At 30.7% G+C, this 27,930-nt stretch overlaps 2 protein-coding genes across 6 annotated transcripts in view; one reads left to right on the top strand and one right to left on the bottom strand.

Moving 5' to 3' along the window:
• Positions 1-23,575, bottom strand: part of LOC140450957 (ephrin type-A receptor 4a-like) — a 132,279-nt gene extending 108,704 nt beyond the window's left edge. For 2 of the 5 annotated variants that reach the window (XR_011952025.1, XM_072544665.1), the window contains exon 1: positions 23,313-23,569. The gene's annotated coding sequence lies outside the window, so the exon portion shown is untranslated. Of the gene's footprint in view, positions 1-23,312 lie in introns of all 5 variants that reach the window. The other 3 variants (XM_072544669.1, XM_072544660.1, XM_072544656.1) reach the window with 3 other exon arrangements.
• Positions 23,576-23,865: 290 nt separating this feature from the next.
• l(2)k05819 (transmembrane protein 94-like protein l(2)k05819) overlaps positions 23,866-27,930 on the top strand; it is a 115,539-nt gene continuing 111,474 nt past the window's right edge. Inside the window, 1 exon segment of the mRNA XM_072544651.1 lies at positions 23,866-24,076. Within this exon segment, the coding sequence (XP_072400752.1) occupies positions 23,967-24,076 (110 nt within the window). The 5' untranslated portion in view covers positions 23,866-23,966.

Raw genomic sequence — 27,930 nt, 5'->3', positions numbered from 1 at the left:
TATTTAGGGACAAATTAATCTATGTGTTGGGATAAAAGGAATAATAATTAACAACACTTTAATAAATAGTATCCTTTATTTTATTTATTTATGTATTTTATAATATAAACACCAGTTTTGTATTTCTGTTTACATGAATGAGAAGTTTAAATGAATGAGCTGTTTATTAATGAAATAATTTTAAATTACAAAGTGATAGAGATACAATTAGTGATAAAAATTGATTGTAACATTGTTTTCATGAACTAAAATAAGCAATGTATGTAGTGCGAAACACTATTGGCACCGTGGATGATTGTTTTGCTATCGAAAACGTATGAAAAACGCGTGGTGTCGTTAACAAACCTTCCTCTTCTACCTCACTATATTTTTTTGGTTTGCATTTAGATAGTTTTGGTCAAAATGCTTACTGCATAGAAATTTTTTTTTAAATCGGGTAGCTCCAGACTTTCCAATGCAGCATTACCTACAACAATATTATTATTAACACAACTGAAAAAAAAAGGCAATTTTCTGCACAATAAAGTAAAAAAACAATTTCTGTATTCAAAATATAAATAACTTGGCAGTTATGCCAACATATTTTTAATTTTTTTGGTAGTATGGGTATGGGTATGGGATCTAGTCTTTCACCCATTCTAAGTAGCTATATCAAGGATGATGTTATCAGTGATTGTATCAACAATTGCACTTTTTTCATTCCTTTTTTTAAATATATGTAGATGATTTAGTTTTGGCACTTCCTAAACACAAAATTATTGAAATAGTCAACATTTTCAAGTATCATAATCAACATATACAATTTACAGTTGAGGAAGAGGTAGACAATTCTCTAGTTCCTTAAAGTAGGTTTCAAATCCAGTGCTTTATACAGGTTGGTGAATTGTTTGCAGTTGGTAAGTTTGGTATGGTTGATTCGTAGTTGTAATAGTCGATGCTTCTCTTCTAGTTATGAAGTCTAGGGAGAGATGACCAATAAAAGATTGAAGTTTATGAAAAGTTGTTTTGCTCTTTTGCTCTAAGTTTTGTCAAGTATCCTCTACCGACTTTTTAAAAACGAATTTCGAGATTCGTTAGCTAGTTGAATTGGAGTGACTTAAGTCACCCCATGGTTGGTAGCTTCTTTGGCAAAATGATCTGCTGTTTTATTACCAGTAATTCCGGTATGAGAAGGCAGCCATATGAGAGAGACTGTTACATCGTAAGCAGAGAGATTTTGGTATATGTCATGAATGTTTTGAACTAATAGGTGCTCAGTGAAAATTGTATTGACTAAATGGATATATGAAAGATAATCTGAACAAATGGCAATATGTCTGTTTTGATGTGAGATGCATTTAAAAGCCAACACAATACTATATAGTTCACCTGTGCAAACGTTGCATATTAAGGGTAACCGAGATGATCTTACAAGTTCATGTTTAGTGGTTACTGCACAACCAATACCAGTGGTAGTTTTAGAAGCATCTGTATAGAGAATTAAATTCTAAAAATGCTTTCTTTATAAGAAGGTTAGAAGATTCAAGTTTGTTAAAAATAGTGAGTGAGGTATATATTGAAGGGATATCTTTAGCCCAGAGGGGAAGTAAAGGTAGAGGAAATAAACTAGTCAGAAAAAGGTCAATATTTTTAAGTAGTGGACAAATTAATTGAGGTATAGGTTTTATGATAAGGTGTTGGTTATTGTTAGTGGAAGAAGACGGCATTGTGGCAATTAGGGAATGAACAAGATTACATGGATTTGCAGATGTTGATGCAGCATACAAGTAGAAGTGATTATCGTCTTAGGGTAGGAGAAAGTTCATTAGATTCACGGTATACACTCTCAATAGGACTAAAGCGAAAAGCGCTCAGACCTAGAAGTAGTTTTATTGGCACCCCATTGAAGATGACTGAGGGTTTAAAAATGTTCAACCTTTTAAAACAATTGATTTTAAGTTCAGAGATTCGATTTTTTCAATTTAATCTGGAGTCAAACATAAAACCGAGAATTTTACAATAATTAACACCAGAAAGTAGAGAATTGTTAAATAAAATTTGGGGTAAGGGAGTGAAAATCCCTATGGAAAATTTTATTAATTTGGTTTTGCTCTCAGAGAGTGATAATCCTAGTTTGTTAAATCTATCTTGAAGTAGATTTACTACACTTTGTATAAGTTTATATGAGGATGGGACATATTTAAGATGGCAGTAAATGATTAGGTCATCAGCGTATTGAACATATTTGATGGGAGGAAAAATTTCGTTGATAGCAAGAATGAATAAAGTTAAACTTAATGCAGATTCTAAAGGGACACCTTAATTTTGAGGAAGAGATCGAAAAAGTTTACCCTTGGCAAGGACTTTAAAGATTCTTTCAATTAGATATTTTTTTACAAATGAGAAAATATTACCATTTAAATTATAGTGGGAATTTTTGTCAATGATTGCTTTTCTGGAGATTGAATAAAATGCCCCTTCAACGTTAAATATAGTTGCTACGACATCTTGTTGATTATAGATTGCTTAAGAAATGTGTGTTTGAAAAATAAAAAAGTTATCAATAGTAGACCGATTACGTCGGAAGCCGGATTGAGCGTCGGGAATAATATTATACTGTTTAACGAACCACGTGAGTATTTCATTGATCATTGTTTCAAAAAGTTTGCAGGTAATACAAGTAAGAGAAATCAGACGAAAGATATTGGAGTTATAGAGGGCTGGTCAGGTTTTTTAATTGGAATGATTATAGAATTGCGCCAAACATCTGGGAATTTTTGTGTGTTCTAGATAAGGTTATAAATTTCGAGAAGTTTGGAGAGAGATGTATTAGAGAGATTTTTTAAAAATATATAAGGGATATCATCGGGATCATCAGCAGATTTTGTAAATGAAAACAAGGTAAATTTTAGTTTATTTAGGGTAAACAAGCCGTTCATAAACTTGACATCGTGTGGAGTTGACGAGATGGTGGAGAAAGATTGAGCGCGTAAAGAACTGGGAGTAAAAGCTATATTACTTTTATTGAATCTGTCTTCAACCCCATTAGCGAGTGTGTCAGAAATGAATTGACTGTCAGAGATAACTGTGTTGTTGAAGAAGATGATAGGAGAAACAGTTAGGATATAGGAATGAAGGATGACTAAATTCATAGGATGAAGGTTAGTTTTATTGCCTTGGATTTGTGAAACAGTTTTTTTTATAAATGAGAGTGGAGTTATCATATCCACTGGTAACTTTAACATCCTAATATATAAAACTAAATAATGTAAACTAAATTGTAACATATAACTTTTATCGGGTTTTTACCCAGATATTTAGTGGCTCAAAAAATGTACACCTAGACACTGATGATGGAATATGGATTCCGAAAACAATTTGTCTTCATGACATAGCCCGTTTGGGTTTTTTAATTTATGTACCTTTTATAAAGGATTTTAACAAAATTTTTTTTTGTAATGATTTTTCTTTTATCTTAGTATAGATTAGGGCAAGATCTTTCATTAACGATTGTCAGCGGTATGTCAGTGGTAAATTTACTGGCTTCATTTAGAGGTTCATTGGTGCCTAAGGAATTTTCGAGAAATTTTTCAAGATAATTCTAGAAAACCCTAATTTTTGTGTTTTTATAGGATTTGAGTGCAGCTTTTAGTTCGAAATAGTTTATAAGAGAGTTCGGATGATTGGTATCTTGTTGTGAAACTGAGGATGAATAATGAAAGGGCGAAGGAAGAAAAGAGTATATATAGTTAGGTCCAGATTTGTTGCAAAACTTTTAATTTAAATTTTCTGCCAGAATCTTGGCTGTCTCTTAATTGTCAAGGATAACCTTTCGATTAAAAAAGAGATTGGATATTTTAAGGTTATTTTTTGTTAACAATTTTTTTTCCAAACTGGACTTGGGCTAGTATTTGATGTACATAAAGTTTTCTTACTTAATTAAATATCGTGTCTAAGTTTGGCAAAAGATGAAGTAAAAATATACAGAGAGCAGAAAAAATTAATAAATGCGAGAGAAAGAGAGAAATTTTATTCATCATGTATGCTGTGATTAGATTTGACATCAGAAGATTTATCAGAGGATGCACTTATATATACTCTTGTAAGTCGGAGATAGGCTGTTCTTTTAACTTTTTTAAGATTCTAGTGATACGGTTTTTTAGTGATCTTTTCCTTGTACCTATGTAGAGCTGCAATAAGTCCTTTTGAATACCATCTATGTTGGAGGATTTTTAAGCTTCTTGTAGTGGGGTGATACATACAAAAGAGTTCTTAAGAAATGTAATAAGTTGCGTGGAATTGAGTGTAAAATTAGTCGGATTATCTTTGTAAATCATTTCTATAGCGGAAATATAATAGGGTTTCATCGAGTAATCCAATCAAAGATTAGATTTGGACATTTTTTGGCTGGTTTCGGTGGCATTGAAAATGTCGAAGGAGGAAAAGAACTTAATAGAGCAAGAATACCGGATGAAGATAGATGGTAGGAGTATCATGAGAACTGTCATTGAAGTGTCCCCTTTTTTGTCCTACTGCCAATATGGGCTTTGAATTAGTACGACGAGAGATGGATAAATCCATAATGGCAGCCAGGATGGGTATGCAGTTAACGGAGATGGACTTAATTTCTGAAGATAGAAATTCTTTTGATAAGGTTAAGGATTCAGGATTAAGGACTCCTTAGAGTCAGCTGAAAATGAAAAAGAGGGAGGAGCATTAGCTGCAATGAGTGTCTGATCTGGTCAACTGGAGACTTTGCAATCAGACTCCACGGTACGACCCGTAAGCTTACAAAGAAAACACTATAGTCTGTCAGAGAATAAAAATATTTTAAAGGATGTATTTTCATGGTTAATTAACAGAGAAGATTGCACTTCGAAGTTCACCTTGTCAGCTATTTCAAATGTTACCCTAGGAAAACTCATGATATATGCCTATTGATCATCTGATGTTCCGTATTTTTTAGGGACTGCTCGATTAGGAATGCGGGATGAAAGGAGATACATTTGAAATGTGGATTCTTTTGGTCGCCGAAAGAAGCCTGCAGATAAAGATGACGGTGGAATTAATTATGACGTTCGGTGTATTAGTTGATCAACGATGTCGGTAGAAGTGAGGAAAATGCAGATTCGATTATTTGAAATACGAGATGTAAAAGTAATATTTTTTGGATAAACTATTTCACCAATTTCTTTAATATATTTAAATAAAACAGTATTCAAAATGGAGTGCATGACAATAACTTGTTCCCTTTTAGAAAACGAACGGGAAGGAGGTCTAGAGACTGCGTCAACGACATATGATTTTGGGTTGGAATTGAAGTTGTTTTGTGTAAATGTAAATATTTAATTGCTGTTCATGATGTGTAGTCCTGGTTATCCAGACCGTAACACAATACCTAAATGTGAGTACCTAATGGACCCTCTTCCAAACTGGAAAGAAAGAAAAAAAGGATCTCACCTATTTCTTGGGATTTTCACTGGTTTTCTTTAATTACACCAATATAGCCGCAATTAAATTCGACTATTGAAATATAAAACCAAATTTGATACTCGTTTTCTTATCACATTGTGATTAAAGAACTTCGCTTCGTATTGTTAACTCGTCGATGAATTACTTTATCTGTTTAACACTGTTTAAATCTTTAAAATCCGTGAGGAACTTTAAAAAGGGTGTTTAACCTTTGACAGTTATTTGACGTTTTTTGAATCGATTATTTGAAGCTTTATTTATAAACTTCAACATTTTATTAAAAAAAAAAACAGTTTGAAAAAGTGCTTTTTAGCTTCTAAACATTTATACTACTTTTGATATTTTTCATGTCATACGGCTGTACGTAGGCTCAATGAAAAGCTGGTGTAAAAGCACAATAAAAAAAAAAACAGAAATTTCCATAACCAATAACAAGAAACAAGCTGAGAAATTGCAGCGGACAGATCTCCCTTGCATTTTTCTTTGGCGATATTTTACGAGTACCATTATTTTAATGTTTCAAAACTAATTTACTTCTTCACTGTGTATGCCATTTTTAAATCGAATTATAAAATTTAGATATTATTTTACAATGTGTTCAATTTTCAGCTCTTAATGTTAATAAACAATGAAAATATTGGCAATTTCTTAAATAAGAAAAAAAATGCTATTTGATTTCCTCTGGGCCATAGAAGGTTTTGGTTTTTTTTTAAATGTTTTTTTTTTATTAGCTTTATATTAAGCCTACCTACAAGTGTATGACATAAAAAAGTCAAAGTTATTAGAAATTTTTATATGCTAAAAATTTGTTATTCTTCAAACTGATTTTTAAAAACAAATTTAATATAATCTTGATGTTTTTTTTTAATAATTTAAAACGAAGCCATAAAAATCGATATCTATTTACAAAATAACCCTAGAGTGACTGTTTGGTCAAGTACAGTTGTTTAAATAATCGGTCTCCTGGATAAACAAATTGAATAACTCATAAACTGTATGGTCGTTCTGTATGATATTTAGCACACTTTAAAAACTCATTAACTGCCATAATTTTAAATAGTTATTACATATCGTTATGCAGAAAAGAAAGTTATTTATATTTATATTATTTATATTTATATTAACATTTATAAATTTTACTTTAAAAATAAGGGTTTTTAAATTATCTCGGTCAATTCTTTATGTATTTTAATTATAAAAATATCAATATTAGAGAACATTTTATGATCTATAACTTTTATTTTAACCATATATCTCTAACATGAATAAGAAACGTTTTATGCGCATAAACTTTTTTCACTTTTTACGATTGTTTAATAAAAAAGCAAAGCAAAATTAGCTGAAGTCTTCACATAATTTTCATCAGCTACCCCTCATATACCTTTTAGAGACTTTAAATACCTGTTTAAGATTTTTTCAGCTTTTTTAGAGTTGTAGATCATAAAAAGTTATGTAATTTTTGAGAGTATCCAAATTAAAATACATAAAACTATTAACCGAAATAGTTGCAAAAAAAATCTTATTTTTGCAGTTATTTATAAATTATAATAACTCTTTTTTGGGCAAGGACATGTAACATAGCTCCTTGAAATTATGGAAATTAGTAAGTTATTAAAGTGCGCTAAATATCAATCAGAGCAAATAGTTTATAGGTTATTTAATCTGTTTATAAACATTTATAATAACGTTGATATCGTTTATGCCACAAACTTATTTAGAGGCTTATGAAAAACTGGTGAAAAACACACTTTCTAAAAAAAAACAGAATCTTCTATGACCATTACTAGGCAAGAGAGCATTTTATATTTAAAACCAAAGAATTTTATTCTTAAAATCATACTTCCATTGTCTATTAACAGTAAGAGCTGAAAATTGAAGGGACCCTAAATGAAGATCTGAATTGTGCGTTCCAACTTACATAATGGTATATGCGGTAAAGAAGTAAAAATTTATAACCCGTTAAAATGATGGTATTCGTAAAATTCCGCTTCGGAAAAGTAGAATGGAGAACCATTTGAGCTCGGTTTTTTTTTAGATTTGAACTTTTTCAAAATGAAGCGCGATTGCAGAATTTGCAATATCTTGGCTTCTGTGGCACGTAAAACATAATTTTTTTTTAAACTGGGATAGGTCAACAAAAAGTTGTTTACATAATCGCTTTCTACGATAAACAAATCCTTACTATTTTTATTAGTTACATTACATACCATTATGCAAAAACAAAGTTATTAAAATTTATAAATTTCTGCAAAATCAAGGGTTTTTTGCAACTATTTTGGTGAATTCTTTATATATTTTAATTTAGAAACTCACAAATGGAAGAACTTTTTGAATCTACAATTTTTATTTTAACTATTTTTCTCTAACTGGATAAAAAACATTTATAGCCAAAATCACCTGTATGTCTTCACAGATTTATTATTAACTAACCCTCATATATCTTTTAGAACCTTCAAATATCTGTATAAAATTTTTACGTGAAACCAATAATTTTTTCCCAGATGGACCTTTGTATAAATTAGTTCTCCGATAAAGATGAACTTATTTCTACTTTTCAATACAATAAATAGCTAAAGAATTATTTTTATAGCTATTAGAATTATTCACTAATTTGTTTTTCCGAAGTTTATTATATCATAATTATAATACCAACGAAAACGTAAAATTCAAATTAATGCATCTCGAATATGACGCGTGCACCCTGGCGATAATAAAAAATGATGAATGAAAAAAAAAATTAAACATTTTTTCAAGTTAATTACGTAACGGAAACGGTGTAAAATAAAAGAATATAAAAAAAGTTTCTATTTACTTACCAGAGTGTAATATCCATCTTTGACAAGCCGAAGGATTTTTGTCGGAAATCTGAACATTCTTAATCCATGAATATTGTATGGTGATAAACCACATTTGTAATAACAACAAATATTTCCGGCCATCTGTAAAAAACCATTTATTTATTATGGAAGTAACATTATTTTAATTTAAAATCACTTTTTTCAAATATTATCGAATGTATGTAGTATCCGGTAGAATTTATTTCTAAATACCTAATTTGTTTTCTCATACAATGTTTTTTTATGTTTTAAACACATATAATTAAAATGTTTTACTTACCTCGGACCAAATTTTTGTAATACACTTCCAAATAAAATAAAATATTTAAATTCTTTAAACTGATTTAGATATAGGAAGATTTAGAAGCCACAGTACGTTTATGTACAATTTTAGTTGACACGATATTTACTAGTTGATAGTAATAACTCTATTTTAAATGAATATCTTAAGTGATTCAAGGTCTGTTTTTTGTAACATTTTTAGTTTAACAAGTAAACCTGTTGCTACTATGTCAGTGAAACATTGCAACGCTGGTGAATTTAATTCAGTGGATCAAAAATGGACGTTTAGTTTAGTCCTTAACTTTTTCACATAGCACCATCTAGTATAATGTATATCAAACAAACAATGGTATATTAAAATCTATTGAGACAGAAAGAGTGGTGACATCTAGTGACTGTCTCAATTAGAATCAAACAAATTTATACATTGCGTTGGCTAACTAGTCCTATTTAAACAATGGTACAGCTAAATCAAATACCAATGAATAAATAAAAAAAGCTAAATAAAAAGTTGAAAAACTGAAAAACTAAGTAAAGAAGATTACTATTTAAATGGGAATAAGCCACAATTAAAGGTTAAAATACGTTTGTTGACGTTTCAATTTCCACTTCGGAAATCGTTCTCGAAATACAAAATTAAACAAATTTTGTTTTTTATTACTTTTGTAACAAAATTTGTTTAATTTTGTATTTCGAGAACGATTTCCGAAGTGGAAATTGAAACGTGCACTTGGGGAGTGCCGACAGAAGTGAATAAGGTAAACTGCCCAAAATCCGTCCCCTAATTTCGTCCCCCACTGTAACTTCTACGGACAATACTGCAACCTTGTGAGAGAGTAAGGAAACTCTTCAAACCGATCCAGTATCCAGTGTACTATAAAAAGTGACGTTTATAGTGTCAGTGACGTAGGATTCTTTGTTCTGTTCACTTAACCTTAAATTTTTCATAAATCTAAATTATCTAAGTTATCTTTCATAACTCTAAGTAAATAAAAGTTTGTAATCTACTTTAAATACTTATATTGACGCCTAAAGATAAGTTTAAACTGATTTATCGATTGATAATAATAGTATAATATATAATAGTATAGATATAATACTCTTTGAGTATTATATTTCATTTGTCACAGCCGTATAGTTGTAGTCGTTTCGTCACGAACAGCGGCCATGTTTTATATAACGGCATTCCTAAATCTGCCCACTTTGAGGTTCTCAAATCCGTCCCGGGACGGATTTAATAATCTTTTCATATATTTTCTTTCAATAAATTTTGATTTTCCCTGACTACTTAAATTATTTTTTTATGGATATATAATCACTATTCGATATGTTATAATAGTTTTAACATGTAGACACCTTAGTCTTGAACAATAATGTTGTTATTAAACTTAGAGTTCTGTGAAAAAGATGAAAATTTTAAGAATTGCGTAAATTGATAAATCAATACAAGGTCTAAATTTATTCAGATGCCACAACGCAAAGCGTGGAATCCTGATGCCATGGTGAGAGCTATCACTGCTGTGAGAGATAAAGAAATGGAATATAAAATAGCTGTTAAGACCTTTGGTGTTCCGAGGGCTACTTTAAAAGATTATGTCAAATCTGACCGCACACCAGAAGAATGTGTGATATCAAAATTTGGAAGGAAGTCAGTTTTTACAGCTGACCTCGAGAAAAGTCTTGTCAAACACTGTCTGGATATGGAGCAGCATTATTATGGACTGACTATTTCTGACCTGAGGCGATTGGCTTACCAACTAGCCATTTTAAACCAAGTACCTCATCCTTTCTCGAATGAATCAAAGGCTAACTCACTAAAAGTGAGTTAGACTGTTTTTCAAAGGTCATCCAGAGCTTTCTCTCAAACGACCACAGAACTTGTCAATGGCTAGAGCTAAAGGATTCACAAAAGAAAATGTTAACAAGCATTTCTCTATCCTGAAGCCTGAACTCGAGAAAATAAACTTTGACCCCTCAAAATATTTAATGTAGACGAAACAGTGATATCTGTAGTCCAGCACAAAGCTACTAGAGTAGTAACCTGTAAGCGGAAAAAGCAAGTGCAAAAACTTTTATCTGCTGAACGTGAATCCACAACCACAGTCATAACCTGTATGTCAGCAGCAGGCCAGTATATTCCACCCTTGTTAATATTTCCACTTAAAAGGTGACAGGAAGAATTACTTGACGGAGCTCCTTCGGGGTTGATAGGCGGATGTTCAGATTCAGGTTGGGTAACTGGTCCATTGTTTCTTAAGTGGTTTAAACACTTCAGTTCTATTGTGAATCCATCAAAAGAGAATCCTGTTGTGCTTACATTGATGGTCACTATTCCCACACTTGAAATCTCGAACTTATTGACATTGCAAGAGAGTCAGGAGTATCTATAGTTTGCCTTCCTCCACACTCAACAGACAAGGTACAGCCTTTGGATGTATCGTTTATGTTTCCTTTGAAAACTAGATAAGCAAAAGCTATAGAACAATGGTTGGCTAGTAACCCAAATAGAGTTGTCAGGAAACTGCAAATATCCAGTGTTTTTTGTGAGGCGTATCTTCGTGCAGCTACTCTTGAAACGGCCGTTAATGGGTTAAGGAAGACTGGGATCCATCCATTTATTTCTGATGTCTTTCAGGAGCATGATTTTATTGCTAGACAACTTGAACAGCAAGAGGTGCCTGCCAATGGACGGGATAATGGCAACTAGAATGTTCTAGTCCCACCTCAAGCGGTCAGTCCACGAGACATCCAGAATGTTCCAGTCCCACCTCAAGTGGTCAGTCCACGAGACATCCAGAATGTTACAGTAATCGAACCTTCCACAACTTCTGGAGCCGGTACTTCATTCTTGGTAACTGGATCTCCTCACAAAACTTCTCTCAAAATCTCTTTACACAAGAAACAAATGGCAGAAGAGAAGAGGCAGTCAAAGGCTAAGAACCGTCTCATCATAGAAGATGAAGAAAATCCTGGCACATCATTAAACAAACGTCCCGAGAAGAAAACAACGAAGTGGGATTTAAATTCAAGTGATTCTAAGGACGAAACGGAAGTTCCATTGGTATCAACCGATGATGAGGATAGTTCTGGTGATGAAGATGCATCATTGCCATTTGTGGAAAACGTTTCTCACAAGACAAGCGAGGAGACAAATGGATAAGGTGTTCGGAATGCTGTAAGTGGGGCCATGAGATGTGTTCAACTTCAACCAAGGTCAAAAATTTTGTTTGTGATTTGTGTCTGGAGGTGTAAATAGATAGAACTTATGTATCAAAATGTATAAACATGTTCCTATCTCAATAAATTTATTATAACAGATTGGTGGGGGACGGAATTGGGATACCATTTTTAAAGAACCGAAATTTGCTTTATTTTGTTATTTATTTATTTTTACTTCAGGAAATTTTATTTAGTAGAAACGTACTAGCAAAACTCTTAGACATAGAGTTAAGTTACTTAAATCAGTTTTTTCCATTATTTTAACTCTAAATCAAATTTCAGAATATAAGATTTTGCTTAGAGGGGCGATATTTGGGGACTCTACCTTACTTCTTATAGGGGTTTATTACTATGTAGGTTAATAAAATTTTATATTTGCTTATTACTGAATTATTAATATATATAATAATTACTGAATATTTTTAAGATAACACTACACATTTAGGTTCCTTATAATTTAAAAAATCTTAATTTTTTCTTAAAAAATTTAGTTTAATAATTTTAGTAATTTTCAAAATTTGTTAGATATAATACCTATAGAATTTATTCATCATATACATTTTCATTATTATATTGTATTTATGCTTAATTAGTTCATTTCAAATATCATTATTATAAAAAGAATCAAAATAATGGGAGGGCATATTAATTAATTTTAATTAAAAACTATTCGTAATCGTATTTAATTTTATTTTTTTATATATAATTTAATTTAATTTATTACTTATTTTAATTAATTTTTAAAATTTATAACAATTTTTTTATAATTTTGTACAATTTTTTGTAGGATTTGTAGGATTGAAATAGAAATTGTAGGAAATAATTCGCATTTGCAACAATTTCAGTTTTTACAATTTTTGTCGAGAAATGGAAAATGACGCACATATTGAGCAAAACTTTTAAAATCAAGATGGCGGCTGACGAAACAGCGGGATTCAGTAGTGATTTTAAATTTACACTACTATTGATCATCTCTAAAGGTTAGAATAATAAAATTTGGGGCTGCTTGCCATGCAAGGTCAAATGCTATCCGGACTGGAATACATGAAGCTGATTTTCATTTGCTATTACTCCAAGTTCAATTCAAATCAAGTATACCAAATAGAAAAGTCCATTAGAAAAAACAAAAGTCGATTTTAGAAATAGAACAAAGTAATCAATATTAACTTTATACCAATATCAAATAATTTTAAAATAACTTAAGAATTATTGTTACATTGCCATGACTAAGATAAAACAATGGAAAAACACTTATCACGTTCGCACCTAACCTATTGATACTAGACGTTCCTCAGAAACAGATATGGGTTTTTAGGTAAAAAACAGGAATATTGGATTAAAACTCGGACACATGGATTAATATATAGATATTAAAACATTTTTTTTGGTTTACTTGGCCTGTCAGTATACTGGTAGTCAGGATATAGATGTACGTTTTTAACTATATACTAAATACCAGTATACTGGCAGGCTAATCTAGACAAAATAAACAACAATAATCGCTGTATAATTGGGAAAAAAAATTTCTCTTATCAATTTTATCATTTTTTTTATTACAAAAGAAACATAATTATCATTCTAAACTTAAAACTATAAGAAATAAATTTATTGTTTGACTTGTGTATGGAACAATTTGTAGCAAGGAACTACGCATAGTCCTGGTGAGTAGGGGCAGCTGGGACAATAATAACGGGACCTTTTTCGGGCATTTTGCTTAGTGCAATATCGGCACCGTAACATACCACTTTTATTTTTTTCCGTGACATTAACTTGTTCTGGGTAATGCATATTGTTTGCAGTTGTTTGTACCTGAATAGCCTTGTTATTGTCGATAAGGTCCATTACTATGCTCTCACGAAATTGCAAAAAAGAAGTTTTCTTATTCGATGCTCTCTTGTAGATGTAAAAGCTGTTCCAAATGCATATGTCTAATAGATGGAAAAACAATTTTCTATACCACCGAAGTGTTGTTCTTGGTACCGAGTAATATGACAACATCTGGTCTGCTCGATCTATCCCAGACATGTGCTTATTGTAGTCAAGCACACAATCGGGTTTAATTTTCGTAGCACCTCGTTTACAAACAACCTCAGTCATAAGGTGCTTATGCTGATCATTCTGACATCACGCTTATCTTTCCATTTAGTAACCAATACGGGCCCTTTACGTTTCCATACAGCATCTCCTTTCTTTAGCTTCTTTTTTAACATGTCCTTGGGGTTTCCAGTTCTGTCTTCTCGTAGAGTTCCAACAACGTGTGTCTTTTCCTTGAATAGGGCTTCCGCCAATCCTACGCTGTTGTAGAAATTATCCATGTATAAAACATGACCTTTTCAGAAATAATCCTTCGTCAACTCTTTGACAATATCCGCCGTTTTCAAGGTACCTCTTCCGGTATATACAATAATATTTAATATATATCCATCGTGTGTAGTGAGTTCGTATAGTTTAATCCCATACTTGTGACGTTTACTGGCTATGTATTGTCGAAAGATGAGACGACCACGCCACAAGATCATGGCCTCATCAATAGAGAGCTCTCTATTGACAATTTTGTATATTTTTTAGAACTGCGTCCAAAATAGTCCGAATCTTGTAAAGACGGTCCTCAGTATTAACATCAGTATGGTCTACGAATCGTAGCATTTTTAAAATTCCTAGAAATCTATCGCGGGCCATAGTTTTTCCAAAAACAGGGTGGTAATAAATACTTTCCCTGCTCCAGTGTTTGGCAAGAGAAGGAAATTTTACGATGCCTCCCAAAACACATAAACCTAGGAATTTTTTGATTTCCTCATTAGAAACTTCTTTCCATACACTTCTTTTTCGTTGAAGTGTTGTAGATGTGGATACAGTGGGTCGTCTATTAGTTTCACATACAATTGTGTTGATTATATCGTTGTCGAAAAGCACATTAAAATAATCTATGGGTTTTGCATTGGCCGGAAGATTTACATTGATAGACGGTATTCCAGTAAAATCAAATTCTGTTACATCTTCTTCTACTTCTCCCCAACCATAATGTTCATCTGAAATGTATTTTGTAGATTTTTTCTGTGTCATAGTGGTATTTGTTGTCTTATTATGGCAAATATGTGGTTCATCTGTTAGATCAAAATGTTGTTCATCCCCAGATTCACTTTGATCGGACTCTGTATCTTCAGAACTATTTACACTAGTTTCGCTAAGATAAGTTTTATCAACTACAGAATCATCGTCAGAAAAATCGTCTTCGGACTCATTAAGATTTTCTGGGAGACTATCGAAACATTCTGCCTCTATTTTATTTGCTTCAATCTGTAATTCTTGTTCTGTTAACGGGCGATTGCTAGCATACTTTGAAAGTCTAGGTTTTTTCATACCACTTGGGCTAAAACCAAAAGAAAACAATTAATAATGCACAAACTATTGAACCACTCTGTACATAACTTTATTTTTCATCTAAATTTTATAATACTTTTAAGAACAATTAAAACATTTCAATATTATTTATTCGTCCAAGAAACATTCAAGTGTTTATAATGGGGCAATAAAAAAAATCTTGTAACTAAATAAAGTGAACAAAATTTAAGAATGCTAAATTTAACTTAAGAGTGAGAGGTTTAAGTTCATACAATCAACTACATTTAAAGTAAAATCATCTAAAAAAATAATAAAAAAATTATCAAAAGTGGAATTAGTTGCACAAGTGCTTTTAATTAATCAGTAACTAAATAACACTAAAATATTAGACCAAAATTATTTTGTTTTATTACTAGCACTATTATGACTTATTATATAAATGATATTTAATATTTCTTACCCTGGAATATTTGTATTATCCATATTTCATCAATAAAATTCACCAATATCACCATATAACCTTAAAATTATCACGTGCTCTAAATGTGTCAATAAAATTGTTTAGGAACGAACTACCAGTATACTGGCAAAGATTACAATATTAGAGACTACATACATATACGGCGTCTACATCTCGTTCCTTTACTCCTAGTCTGTGTAAATATATAAAGCATTGAAATTAGTAGAGCTGTGAGCCAGTAAAGTGGTAGTCAGTATATTACGGAAAACTCGAACTACCAGTATAGTGGTAGTCAGGTGCGAACGTGTTATAAGGAGTAGCCCAGAGAAATAAGCATTTTTTCATGACACTCATCCGGACAGGCAAACGACAGTTGGTTTGAGTAGTACGGACCTCTGTAACAAAAACCTATATGTTTCCTGCACTCGATTTTTTGGACTTAATTAGTTATTAACAAATTAAAGTCAAAAAACGGAAAATTTTTGCTTATTTCGTCTATTTCCAAAAATTGAAGCATTTGAAACAAATTTTAGAAGAGAAGAAACTTATAAGTCATATAAAAACCTTCAAAATGGCATTTTCTAAATGTTTTTAACCTTATTTGTTGCTTAGGAAGTTGCAAAATAAGTCAAAAATTTCGGTTTTTTGTTTAATTGGTATAATACCTTTTTGGAAATCGAACTTATATTTCATGGAATGTTATGTCTTGTAGTGCTTAAAATATAGTCAAAATTTCAAAATGATCGGTCAAATAGTTTAAAAGTTATTTTATTTGTATATGCCAAATTAATTTTTTTTTCAACAATATAAGTCAGAAAATTATATAGTTTTAGTAATTGTAAGGGTAGTTTCTAAAAGAAGAAGACAACTTGTTATATTATATACATTTTAAATATTACAAAATAATTTTGCAAAAACATGTCGATTTTTTGCTTATAAACAATTAGAATAACTTTTTAACCATCGCCTGTAAGAATATTATTTTTTTACATTTAAAAAGCCTGAATTTTTTCACAAATTCAAAAGAAAAAAAAATTGTCCTAAAATAATTTGGGACAAAGTTAGCCATTTTTTTATTTAATTCATAGCAGCTTTGTTTACAACACTTCGGAAATCTAATTAGCGCTATTTAAAAGAATATACTTTATAATTTTAGTGTACCAAATTCTAAAAATATTGCCCTTTAATGGAATCGTCCACAAAGCTTCAAAATGTGCTCTTTAAAATCGGCCGGCTTTGAACTCGTGGAAGCTAAAGGGAGGGGGAAAGAGCTGTTAACTGTATCTCTGGTCCTTTTTTATGTATCTCACATTTCTTTTTGACACTAGAAGTCATCCCAGAAGATTGGAAAGTGGGAATCATACTTTCTATGTACAAAGGGGGAGACAAACGACTCTGCAAAAATTATAGGGGCATAACAGTTTTAAATGTCATCTACAAGATATTATCAGGAATTATATATAGCCGCCTGGAATCGTTTTCGGAGGAGAATATTGGTGAATACCAATGTGGCTTCAGACCAAAGAGGTCAACTATAGACCAAATACATATGTTAAGAGGTATACATGAAAAATGTGTTGAATATAACATACCTATTTACAACTTGTATATCGATTTCAAACAGGCGTTTGATGGAGTAGATCGACAAAAGATGTTAAAGCAACTATCTATGTTAGGGATACCCAATAAGTTGGTTAAACTTATACGAATGACTCTGGAGGGTTCCAAAGCTATGGTGAGAATAGATGGAGATATGACGCAGGCCTTTGATATTGAAAATGGAGTTAGACAAGGGGATGCCTTATCAACAACACTTTTTAATCTAACTTTAGAAGCTGTTGTTAGAAAACTGGATGTAAACGGCTGTATTAATACAAGATCTATGCAAATATGCGCATATGCGGATGATGTTGCCATAATAAGCCGCAACAAAAGGGTATTGAGCGAAAAAGTTATAGAACTGAAACAAGAAGCTGCTACGTTTGGTCTACATATAAATGAAAGCAAAACAAAATATATGGAGTGCACAAAATCGAATGAACATGAGAATCTGAAGGTAGACAACCATACCTACAAATATGCCTCCACTTTCCCCTACCTAGGCTCAATAATAAATGACAACAACAACATCAGTCAAGAAATACAAGCACGGATTCTTAGCGGCAATAAGTGCTTTTATGCATACAAAATGAAAAGTAAGTTACTGAATCGTGAGTCTAAGCTGAGAATCTACAAAACAGTAATTAGACCAGTGGTCACATATGGTTGTGAAACGTGGACCCTCTCAACCACTGATGAAAATCAACTGAGAATATTTGAGCGCAAAATACTAAGGAAGATATTTGGACCAACCCAATGCAGCGATAGTTCGTGGAGAATTAAAATGAACCACGAGCTGGATGAACTAATGCAGAGCGCAGATATTGTCAGATTTGTAAAATCACAAAGACTAAACTGGCTTGGTCACCTAGAAAGAATGCCAGAAAGCTGTAAAAGTAATCCAGAGATGGAAGCCCCAAGGAAACAGAACAAGAGGAAGGCCCCGTAAAAGATGGATAGACGTAGAGAGGGATCTTAAAACCATGAACATCAGGCAGTGGCGAAGGAAAGTATCCGACAGGGCAGAATGGAAGAACATTGTTAAGCAGGCCAAGACTCACAAAGGGTTGTAGCGCCATTAGAAGAAGAAGAAGACATTTCTTTTTGAACTTATATGTACTTTTTACGTACATTACGAATATGAATTATTTGAATAAATAAATTGTCAAATAAACCACCTAATTTGTTTAAAAAAACATTTTTTTTCAATTTTTTTTTTTTTAGTAATATTTAAGGTAAGTTTAAATGTAAAACAGTAATACTTATGATTAATGCATACTTCTTTAACACAATTGTAAATAATTTATTAAAAATTTTATATGATAGAAATAAAGTTGGAATAATTTCTTTTTCTAAAACTTTTACTTACATATTTTTTTATCCTATCTATGTAAATTTATCAATCTATTTTTTACAATATTGTAAATAAATCTAATCTAATAGATACATCTAATTTTTTTCATATATTCAAAGATCATGTTATTCACAAAATTAAATTTTTACATGTTGTAAGGGACTCCTCTAGTGTCGAGTAAATGGACCATTCCATTTTATTGGACCATTTTGTTTCGCTAATTAAACGATATGTTTACAATATTTCAAACTGTACTGAAGACAACAATTCGAATTCACAATGAATTCAGAAAGGAAAGGAAAAGAGAAGCAGAAGGAGAAAGTGTACAAAAGTATAGTTTTATCTTTACCTATATGTTTTTAACTATATTTTCAATTATTGTAATTACCATTGATTTATAAGTATACCTAATAATTTTTTCAATATAATATTAACAAGTAATATTTTTCTCAAGCTATTTTCTTGTGGCATCTTAATGCCATTTCCTTTTTTTGGGAATAAGCCACAATTTAAGTTTATATAATAAGTTTATTTTTGACGTTTCGATTTCTACTTCGGAAATCTTTCTCAAAATACAGAACATTAATAAATTAATCAAATTTTGTTTTTGGTTACTTGGTAGAAAATTTTTATTATAGGTAACTTAATTTTATCTGACTCATTCATATACACAATTCAGACATATATATATATATATATATATATATATATATATATATATATATATATATATATATATTCTGTTAAGTAACCAAAAACAATATTTGATTAATTTATTAATGTTCTGTATTTTGAGAAAGGTTTCCGAAGTATAAATCGAAACGTCAAAAATAAACTTATTATAAACTTTAATTGTGGCTTATTCCCAAAAAAAAAGGAAATGGCATTAAGATGCCACAAGAAAGTAGCTTGAGAAAAATATTAGTTATTAATATTATATTGAAAAAATTATTAGGGTATACTTGTAAATCAATTGTAATTATAATAATTGAAAATAGAGTTAAAAACATATAAAGATAAAACTATACCTTCGTACACTTTCTCCTTCTGCTCCTTGTGAATTCGAATTGTTGTCTTCAGTATAGTTTTGAAATATTGTAAACATTCCATTTAATTAGCGAAAAACAAATGGTCCAATAAAATGGAATGGCCCATTTACTCGACACTAAAGGAGATCCTTACTTACAACATGTAAAAATTTAATTTTGTGAATAACATGATATTTGAATATATTTGAATATTTGCAATTATTGTAATGAAAAAATTAGATGTATCTATTAGATTAGATTTACTTACAATATTGTAAAAAATAGATTGATAAATTTACATAGATAGGATAAAAAAATATATAAGTACAATTTTTAGGAAAAGAAATTATTCCAACTTTATTTCTAACATATGAAATTATTAATAAATTATTTACAATTTTATTAGAGTAGTATACATTAATCATAAATATTTCTGTTTTACATTCAAACTTACCTTAAATATTACTAAAAAATTTTTTTTTAAACAAATTAGGTAGTTAATTTGACAATTTATTTATTGAAATAATGCATATTCGTGATGTACGCAAAAAGTACATACAAGATCAAAAAGAAACGATGAAATACATAAAAAAAAGGACCAGAGTACCAGAGATACAGTTAACAGCTTCTTGCCCCTCCCTTCAGCACCCACGAGTTTCAAACCATCCATCGAGCAAAAAGACAAAAGAGGGAATGTAACGGTAGTGGGGGCAAAAATATTGTTAGACAGGAAGTGCCATCTTGAGAGGCCAAATTAAAAAAGGAAAGAGAGTCTTTCCTTGTTTAAGAAATCAAATTTAGTTGGGTTATGTTATTATTTGTCCCAACTGTCACATGAAATCTTATTTATATTGAAGTTTTTTAACAATTGTTTCACATTTTAGACTGTTATTGTTAATATTTAATTAAAGTTTTCTCGTCTAAGACACATTCTGAAAACTATTTTATAGTTACTGTTAATAAGTGTAGGAAAATTTAAATTTGGCGCATTCGCATTTCCGGATATGTCCGCCATTAGAGGCCACTTTTTTGGTCGCCTTTTCATAACGATTAGATTCCCTCTTTTGTCTTTTTGCTCGATGAAACCATCCGATTCCGATATTATAGAACACATTTTGAAGCTTTGTGGACGATTCCATTAAAGGGCAATATTTTTAGAATTTGGTACATTAAAACTATAAAGTATATTCTTTCAAATAGCTCTAATGAGATTTCCTATATAAGTGTTATAAGCAAAGCTGCTATGAATTAAATAAAAAAAGGGTAATTATTTAGTAAGCCGGAACGCCTCAAAAATGCCAAATTTTTTGTGGACTTAGCAGAAAAAATGGAAAAAAAAACCTCAAATTTTAATGTTTTCTTTGCTTTAAACTAGTAAAAGTGCCCAAATAATCAAAAATACAGAAAAAATAACAAAAAAAGTAGTATGAATAAAAAAAAAATTACATAAAAAGCAAAGAAAAGTATATATACATGTCTTAATAAAAAAAACGTAACTAAAACATATTAAATCTCACTGTTTTTTACTGTTAAATTATGAAAAAATGGGTAAAATTGTTTAAAATAATCAAGATTTTTAATATTTCAAAACAATATGGCGGCCATGCGCAAGAAGTTAAATTTTATGTACTTTTGACATTGTTGCCAGTTTTAACCTTTAAAAGATCTAAAAATTTCATGAAAATTACCTTAATTAAAACGGGTGGATACAATCTTAATAACCACGTGCAAAACGAGTACCCGTTAACCATCGTCTTATTTTATTATTAAAAATGTAAACCAATAAACCAAATCTAACCTAACACTGGTAAAAAAAAAGCAGTAATATAAATAAATAAAATGTTATAATATAATTATTAAAAATCAAAATTTTTATATTTCATAAGAAAACATGAAATTAAAACTAAACCAACGTAACCAAATCTAACCTAACGCTGGTAAAAAAGCAGTAATAAGAATAAAATTTTGTATAATTAAAAATCAAAATTTTTATATTTCATAAGAAAACATGAAATTAAAACTAAACCAACGTAACCAAATCTAACCTAACGCTGGTAAAACAGCAGTAATAAGAATAAAATTTTATCAAAATTTTTATTGTTCATAAGAAAACGTGATAATAAACGTATAGGAACATAACCAAATCTAAACTGACCCTTGTAAAAAAGCTATACTTTTCAGTTAAAAGTAGGTAATAATTTATAAACTTTACGTTTTAGGTAAATTTTTATTTTTCATTAGAAAACATAATTTTGAATAACTATGGCAACACTGGTTAAAATTACCCTTCTTGATCATAAGCAACAGTTGTCATTCCTGTCATTTCTTGTTTTGTTGTTTCATGGTAAATAATGGCGAATAATGGCGGTGGCTTTCAAAAATCGGGCATATTTTAAATCGGAATTACATAAAAAAGAACGCTTTGCACCGAATAAAAATCATTGCACAATCATTAGTAAGTGAAGGAGAAATTCATTGATATTAATTTCATCTCCGTAGACACAGTTCCGGTTTATTAAACTAGTACCAAAAAAAGAGGCTAACTTTGTCCCAAATTACTTTAGGACAAATTTTTTTCTATTTGTGAAAAGATTTATCCTTTTTAAATATAAAAAATAATATTCTGACAGGCAATGGTTAAAAAGTTGTTTTAATTGTTTAAAAGCAAAAATCGACATGTTTTTGCAAAATTATTTTGCAATATTTAAAATGAATTATTTTAATGTAAATATTAGAACAGGTCTTTTTCTTCCAGAAACTACCCTTACAATTACTAAAACTATATAATTTTCTGACATATTGTTGCAAAAAAAATTAATTTGGGATAAACAAATAAAAATAACTTTTAAACTATTTGACCTTTGAAATTTTGATGTTAATCACTACAAGACACAGCATTCCATGAAATATAAATCTTATTATAAGTTTATTTTTAAAAAAGTTATCAACATTTATAAAAAACCAAAATTTTTGACTTATTTTGCAACTTACTAAGCAACAAATAAGAATAGGAACATTTAGAAAACGCCATTTTGAAGGTTTTTATATGACTTATAAATTTTTTTTTCTAAAATTTTTTTCAAATGCTTTAATTTTTGCTGATAGACGAAAAAAGCAAAAATGTTCCGTTTTTTTTTTTGTTACAGAGGTCCATACTACTCAAAACAACTGTCGTTTGCCTGGCCGGACGAGTGTCAAAAACAGGGTACTTTTTCGCTTATTTCCCTGGCCTAGATTCTGTGGTGATACCGTGATCATATTTTATAGTTAAACGTGCAGAATTGCACTAAACAGAATCAAATATAACGATTGATGCCGTCATTTTTGTCGACATTGATTGCGTCAGGACTATGGAGACCCTTAGTCACGACTACAAGATCAAAACCAAAAGAAATAATAAAAACAAAAAATAAGGAAATTAAAATATTATCATTCTGATTCTGAACAAAATTATAAGGTAAAAAAGGACATATCCGGCAGAGTTTCTTGATATCTGGTTTTTTTTATGATACTACAGCATCAACCACAAGACTCTACAAATCAGTAAGAAAATATTAACATTTCCCGAACAATTACATTTTCAACAGAAACTTTAGAATAATACAAAAAAAAAATGAAAAATAACTGAGTTTTTTATTTTAAATTAAACTTAAATTTTAAAAAATAAATTGTGAAAAAGGTTCATTAAGTTTTTATCAAATCAGTAATAACAAGTATATGGAAAAATAAATTAAACTTACAATATCTCTTCGTTAAATAGCTTTTTAAATTTATAACTAGTATACTAATCGTTTACTTGTTTTCAGCTAAACGAGTCAGTCATCCAGCAGCCTGGGCCTGCACCAAAATTAAATTCGCGTATAAAGAGAACACAACCACACAGCTACAACTCAACAAGCGTACAACTACACTACTACAACGTACACGTACAACCATAACGCCATAACATAACAATAATATAAACTAGATATAGAATCTAGAATATAAAAATAATGAGTCAGCTATATTGTGGGACTTACACATTCATAAATAGGTGTGGTAGTGGTAGTGTGAGTGTGGTAGAATTTTTAAGTTGGTAAAAAAGGTTCGGAGAATATTGTATTTGAATAAATAGACTAAATAGTGTATACGCTTGTGTAATTCTATTACAGCTACTTTTATATTCTCTTTATCGATAACAAATCTCAAAAAACACAATTTTATTTTGTGTTAAATTTTATTTTTGTACTACTTACAAATACAGTAAAAGTCGCCATTTGTCAACTTTGACAATTTATTAAACAGAAGAAATTTGCGTTATATTGGTTGCCTATATATAGAATTTGATATATTTATTAAATTTTCATTTCCAATTTCCAATTTTACAATGTAAATAAAATCCTAAGATTGACAAAATGGAACATAATAACGAGGATAAAGGCCTAAAAACTGATGATGCAATAAATAAATTATGTACCGAACTATCTGCTGTTCTGCATCAATATGAAATCTCTCAAAAAAATAGGTAATAATTTGCATATTTCTACAAGAAATTTTATATATATGTACATAAGTTTTGACTATAAAAAGTAAATAATACAATAACATTAATTTACCTTTTTTGTACTTTTATGTCATATCTTCAGTTTTCTATTTAGAGGTTACTAGGAGAATTTATATTGTTCAAAAATGTAGATTGTCTATTCCTTTAGGCCTTAGCATAGGATGCTGAATGGATAACACATGTAAAATCTTACCAAAAGTTTTATATGGGCTATCCTATCCTCATATTTGTAAATATATTAGTATTTCTTGGGTTTAAGTTCAATAGGTAATATTAAATTTGGAACTAGATTTTATTGTCCATTGAAATCAACATTTCGGCAGGAAACCCTTGCCTTTGTCAAGATTCATAATAAAGTCATTAACACATTGTGTGCCACGTCAGACATATCTGCCTGACAGTGATGTTTCCATTCAGGCCAAGTCGGGCATATATGCTTGATGCACACTTTTGTGTAAAAGGCCTCGACACGAATGGCTGTATGTATTTTTCCAATATACGCATGGCACGCAATGTGTTAATGTCAGTGTGACATCGAAAAATATCGTGGCTAAAGAACTTGAGGGAATGGTTTGAATGCAGAAGTGCAGAACTATTTAGAGTGGCAGTCAACAGGGTTTTTGTATAGCCATGATGATTTCCAACCTTCGATAGAAGATGGAATTAAAAAAAGATGAATGTCAGTGATGAAATATATATATATATATATATATATATATATATATATATATATATATATATATATATATATATATATATATATATATGTATATATATATATATATATATATATATATAATTAGTATTATATAGTGAATATATAGTATATTGGTGAATTATAACACCCAAAAAATGTATTTTTAACTTTATATATAAAATTTGTTATTCCCAACTTTTATATGAATTAGGTTCCATAAAGGAGATATGAAAAATTAGATTTTTACTCCAAATAATTATATTATTCTAAATTATACCTTTTAATTAACATTAAAATAACCACTAATCGGTGGACAATATTTTTCATTAATTTGTTTTTTGCTAAATATAAATAAATTTCATGGTTTACCAACATGTCAGCATGCAACATATAATTGACCATGTGAGAAACATGGATTCTCTAAATCCAAGCCACAAATGGACACTGTCTGCCTTGAGATTTGTTAATGGTCATCGCGTTGTTAATTGAACAGGGAATTGTGGTATATGAGAGTGTCATTGGGATACTTGGCAATAGGATGATTTCTCCTTAAATTCGTCTAGTCAAAATGGTTGCTTCAATAATATTTCTGGTGATACTTTTAATAACCAAATGTGTACCATTTGCATATTCTGTATGAGTTCAAATTGTGTAGCAGAATAATTTTTGAACCAATTGTCAACTGAAGATTGTGTGCATGCCTGGTATATCCAGAGAATTTAAAAATTCTGTTATATAATTTATGACTTTGTCTTCATTAACAATACTGTCAATTGATTTAAAAGATATCAGATCACCTGGTAACAACTGTTTAATCAACATCAACATTTTTCACCACCAAAATTGCATCGCTGAGCCAATTAAGTATGTTTCATGTAATTATTCAGTATAGCCGGGAAGACACTTACAATTAAATCATGTTTGTTCTCAACAAATGTGCAGAAATTATCTGGAAGTTTGATGCATTGTGTATTTGGATGCAGTTATATTTTACAGTTTTAAATATCCAGCAAATGTTTGGAAAATATTTGTGCTGATAGATCATTTTGCACTTGTATTCTTATGTTGATGGTCAATCGAACTATTTTGATATTTTGCCATAAAAACGATTGTTTTAAATATGCATTAATCTTATCCGCATATGGAAAAAGAGGAATAACCAGTAATGTTTGCTGGAAGTCACCAGACATTAGTAAGACAGCACCACCGAATAGTTTGTCATTGCTGTTTGAATCTTGCATATTTGTATATAATGCTTCAAGTAAATGTTTATGAGCCATATTATATTCATTCCAGATAATAAATGAACTTGTTTGCAGCTGCAACCATTACACTTCTTTTTTTAACCCTTTAATAGGCAAGACCGTCTACAGACAGTCTTTACTCTAACCTAAGTATTTTTTTTAATAACGTGTGTAATCGAGCTGAACGACAAAACCGTTTTTAGGTATTGAAAATACGAAACAAACGGTACCAGTTTGAACACTCTAGCTTTAGTTGATTTACAATAGCTGGCATTTGTGTCGAGACATTCGTATGATTGAGACGTTAAAATTATTTGTGTTACGGGTAACAACAATGAATTTTAAAAAAGTACTTTCTAGTTCAGAAATAAACATGAAAATTTTTGTGGTGAGTAGTTATTAGGTATATTTATTGATTTACTACTGTGTGTTGAGGAAATAAACAGTGGATTTGAAATATCGCGCATGTAATGAAAGCCGTCTACAGACGGTCTTGTCGCTTAGTTGCAAGACGTTTCTGCTCTTTTCTTATTATCATGCATATTTTTGTTCTTATTTTACCTACTAAACCTGCGGTTATCGCTGTATTATGTAGAAAATGAAGGGTAAACATGGTGTAGAAGGATGTAGGAGAGCGTGGGCGCTAGGAAAAGGATTCTATATATCTACTCTGAGTGAAGAAGAAGTAACAGACATTATGGAATCGTTTACGGATGAAGAATATGTTGATGACGTAGACAGTGATCCGGATTACAAGTGTGATGAAATAACACCTTAGGATGATGAGATGATAACTGAATGCATGCAAAAGTTAGATTCAACTACTAAATTTGTACAGGCTGCAAACTTATCACTGAATATCAGTAGTACTTCACTCAGTTCGATCGATGCTACTCCAATAGTACAAACTTAGCGGCTATTGTAATTAGAGATGAATCTCCACCAACTACAGCAGCAGAAACAGTAGCATCGACATCAGAAGACACAACCACGGTAGCAACAACAGTAGATATGACAGTAATAGCAACAACATCAGCAGCAACACCTGCATCTACATTCAAACCACCAAAGGGACCAACATCATTGTTACCGACTTTGGAAGTTTCCGGCCCGAGAGTAGTACCATCAGTAGGTGGCTTCACTTGAAGAGGTCTGTACATATTATGAATAAAAAAAATGAGATCTACTGATTATTTTTTCTTTCAACGTTAAAAAATATTGCGAAGATTTCACAGGAATGGAAGAATATTCTGTGGCGTCAATGTTCAGTATACTTACATGTGAACGAGGTTGTACAAATCATTTGAGAATACAACCCCACATGGGAGGTGTAGACCTCATGGATTCTTATATGGGTCAAAATGGACTTAGTATCAAAACAATGGACATGGCCACAAAAATTTTTTACCATCTACTGGAAATGGCGATTACCAATGTCTTCGGTCTTTATCAATGCATAAATATCGAGAAAAATCGGAATGTCTCCGATGAAGGTGAAAGACAAAGACATAACGATGCAACAATTTCGATTGAAAATGGCTAAAGAGCTGTGTGCTACTACTGAAAAACGTCCTGTTGGACAACCATCGTCCGTTCCACAGCCATCTAGTAGTTCTGCCGTCGGTAGACGAGCTGTTCATCAGGTGGATAGTGTAAGATACGGCGGATTATATCATTGGCCTGAATGGGAATCGTAAAAGTCGTGCAAACTGTGTATAAAGTCTGACACTAAAAAAAAGTCTAAAAATTGCTTCACATACTATCACACCAAAGCCTGATACCTTTTTGTTTATTTACTTGTAATTTTTTTTTCAATAAAAATATTAATTTCGTGCAACTAATAAATTATGGTGTATTCATAAATTTTCCTTCTG

Source organism: Diabrotica undecimpunctata, chromosome 1 (genome assembly GCF_040954645.1).
Source record: "Diabrotica undecimpunctata isolate CICGRU chromosome 1, icDiaUnde3, whole genome shotgun sequence".
NCBI lineage: Eukaryota > Metazoa > Arthropoda > Insecta > Coleoptera > Chrysomelidae > Diabrotica > Diabrotica undecimpunctata.
The sequence above is the reverse complement of the archived record's forward strand: the minus strand, read 5'-3'. Positions and strand labels throughout refer to the sequence as shown.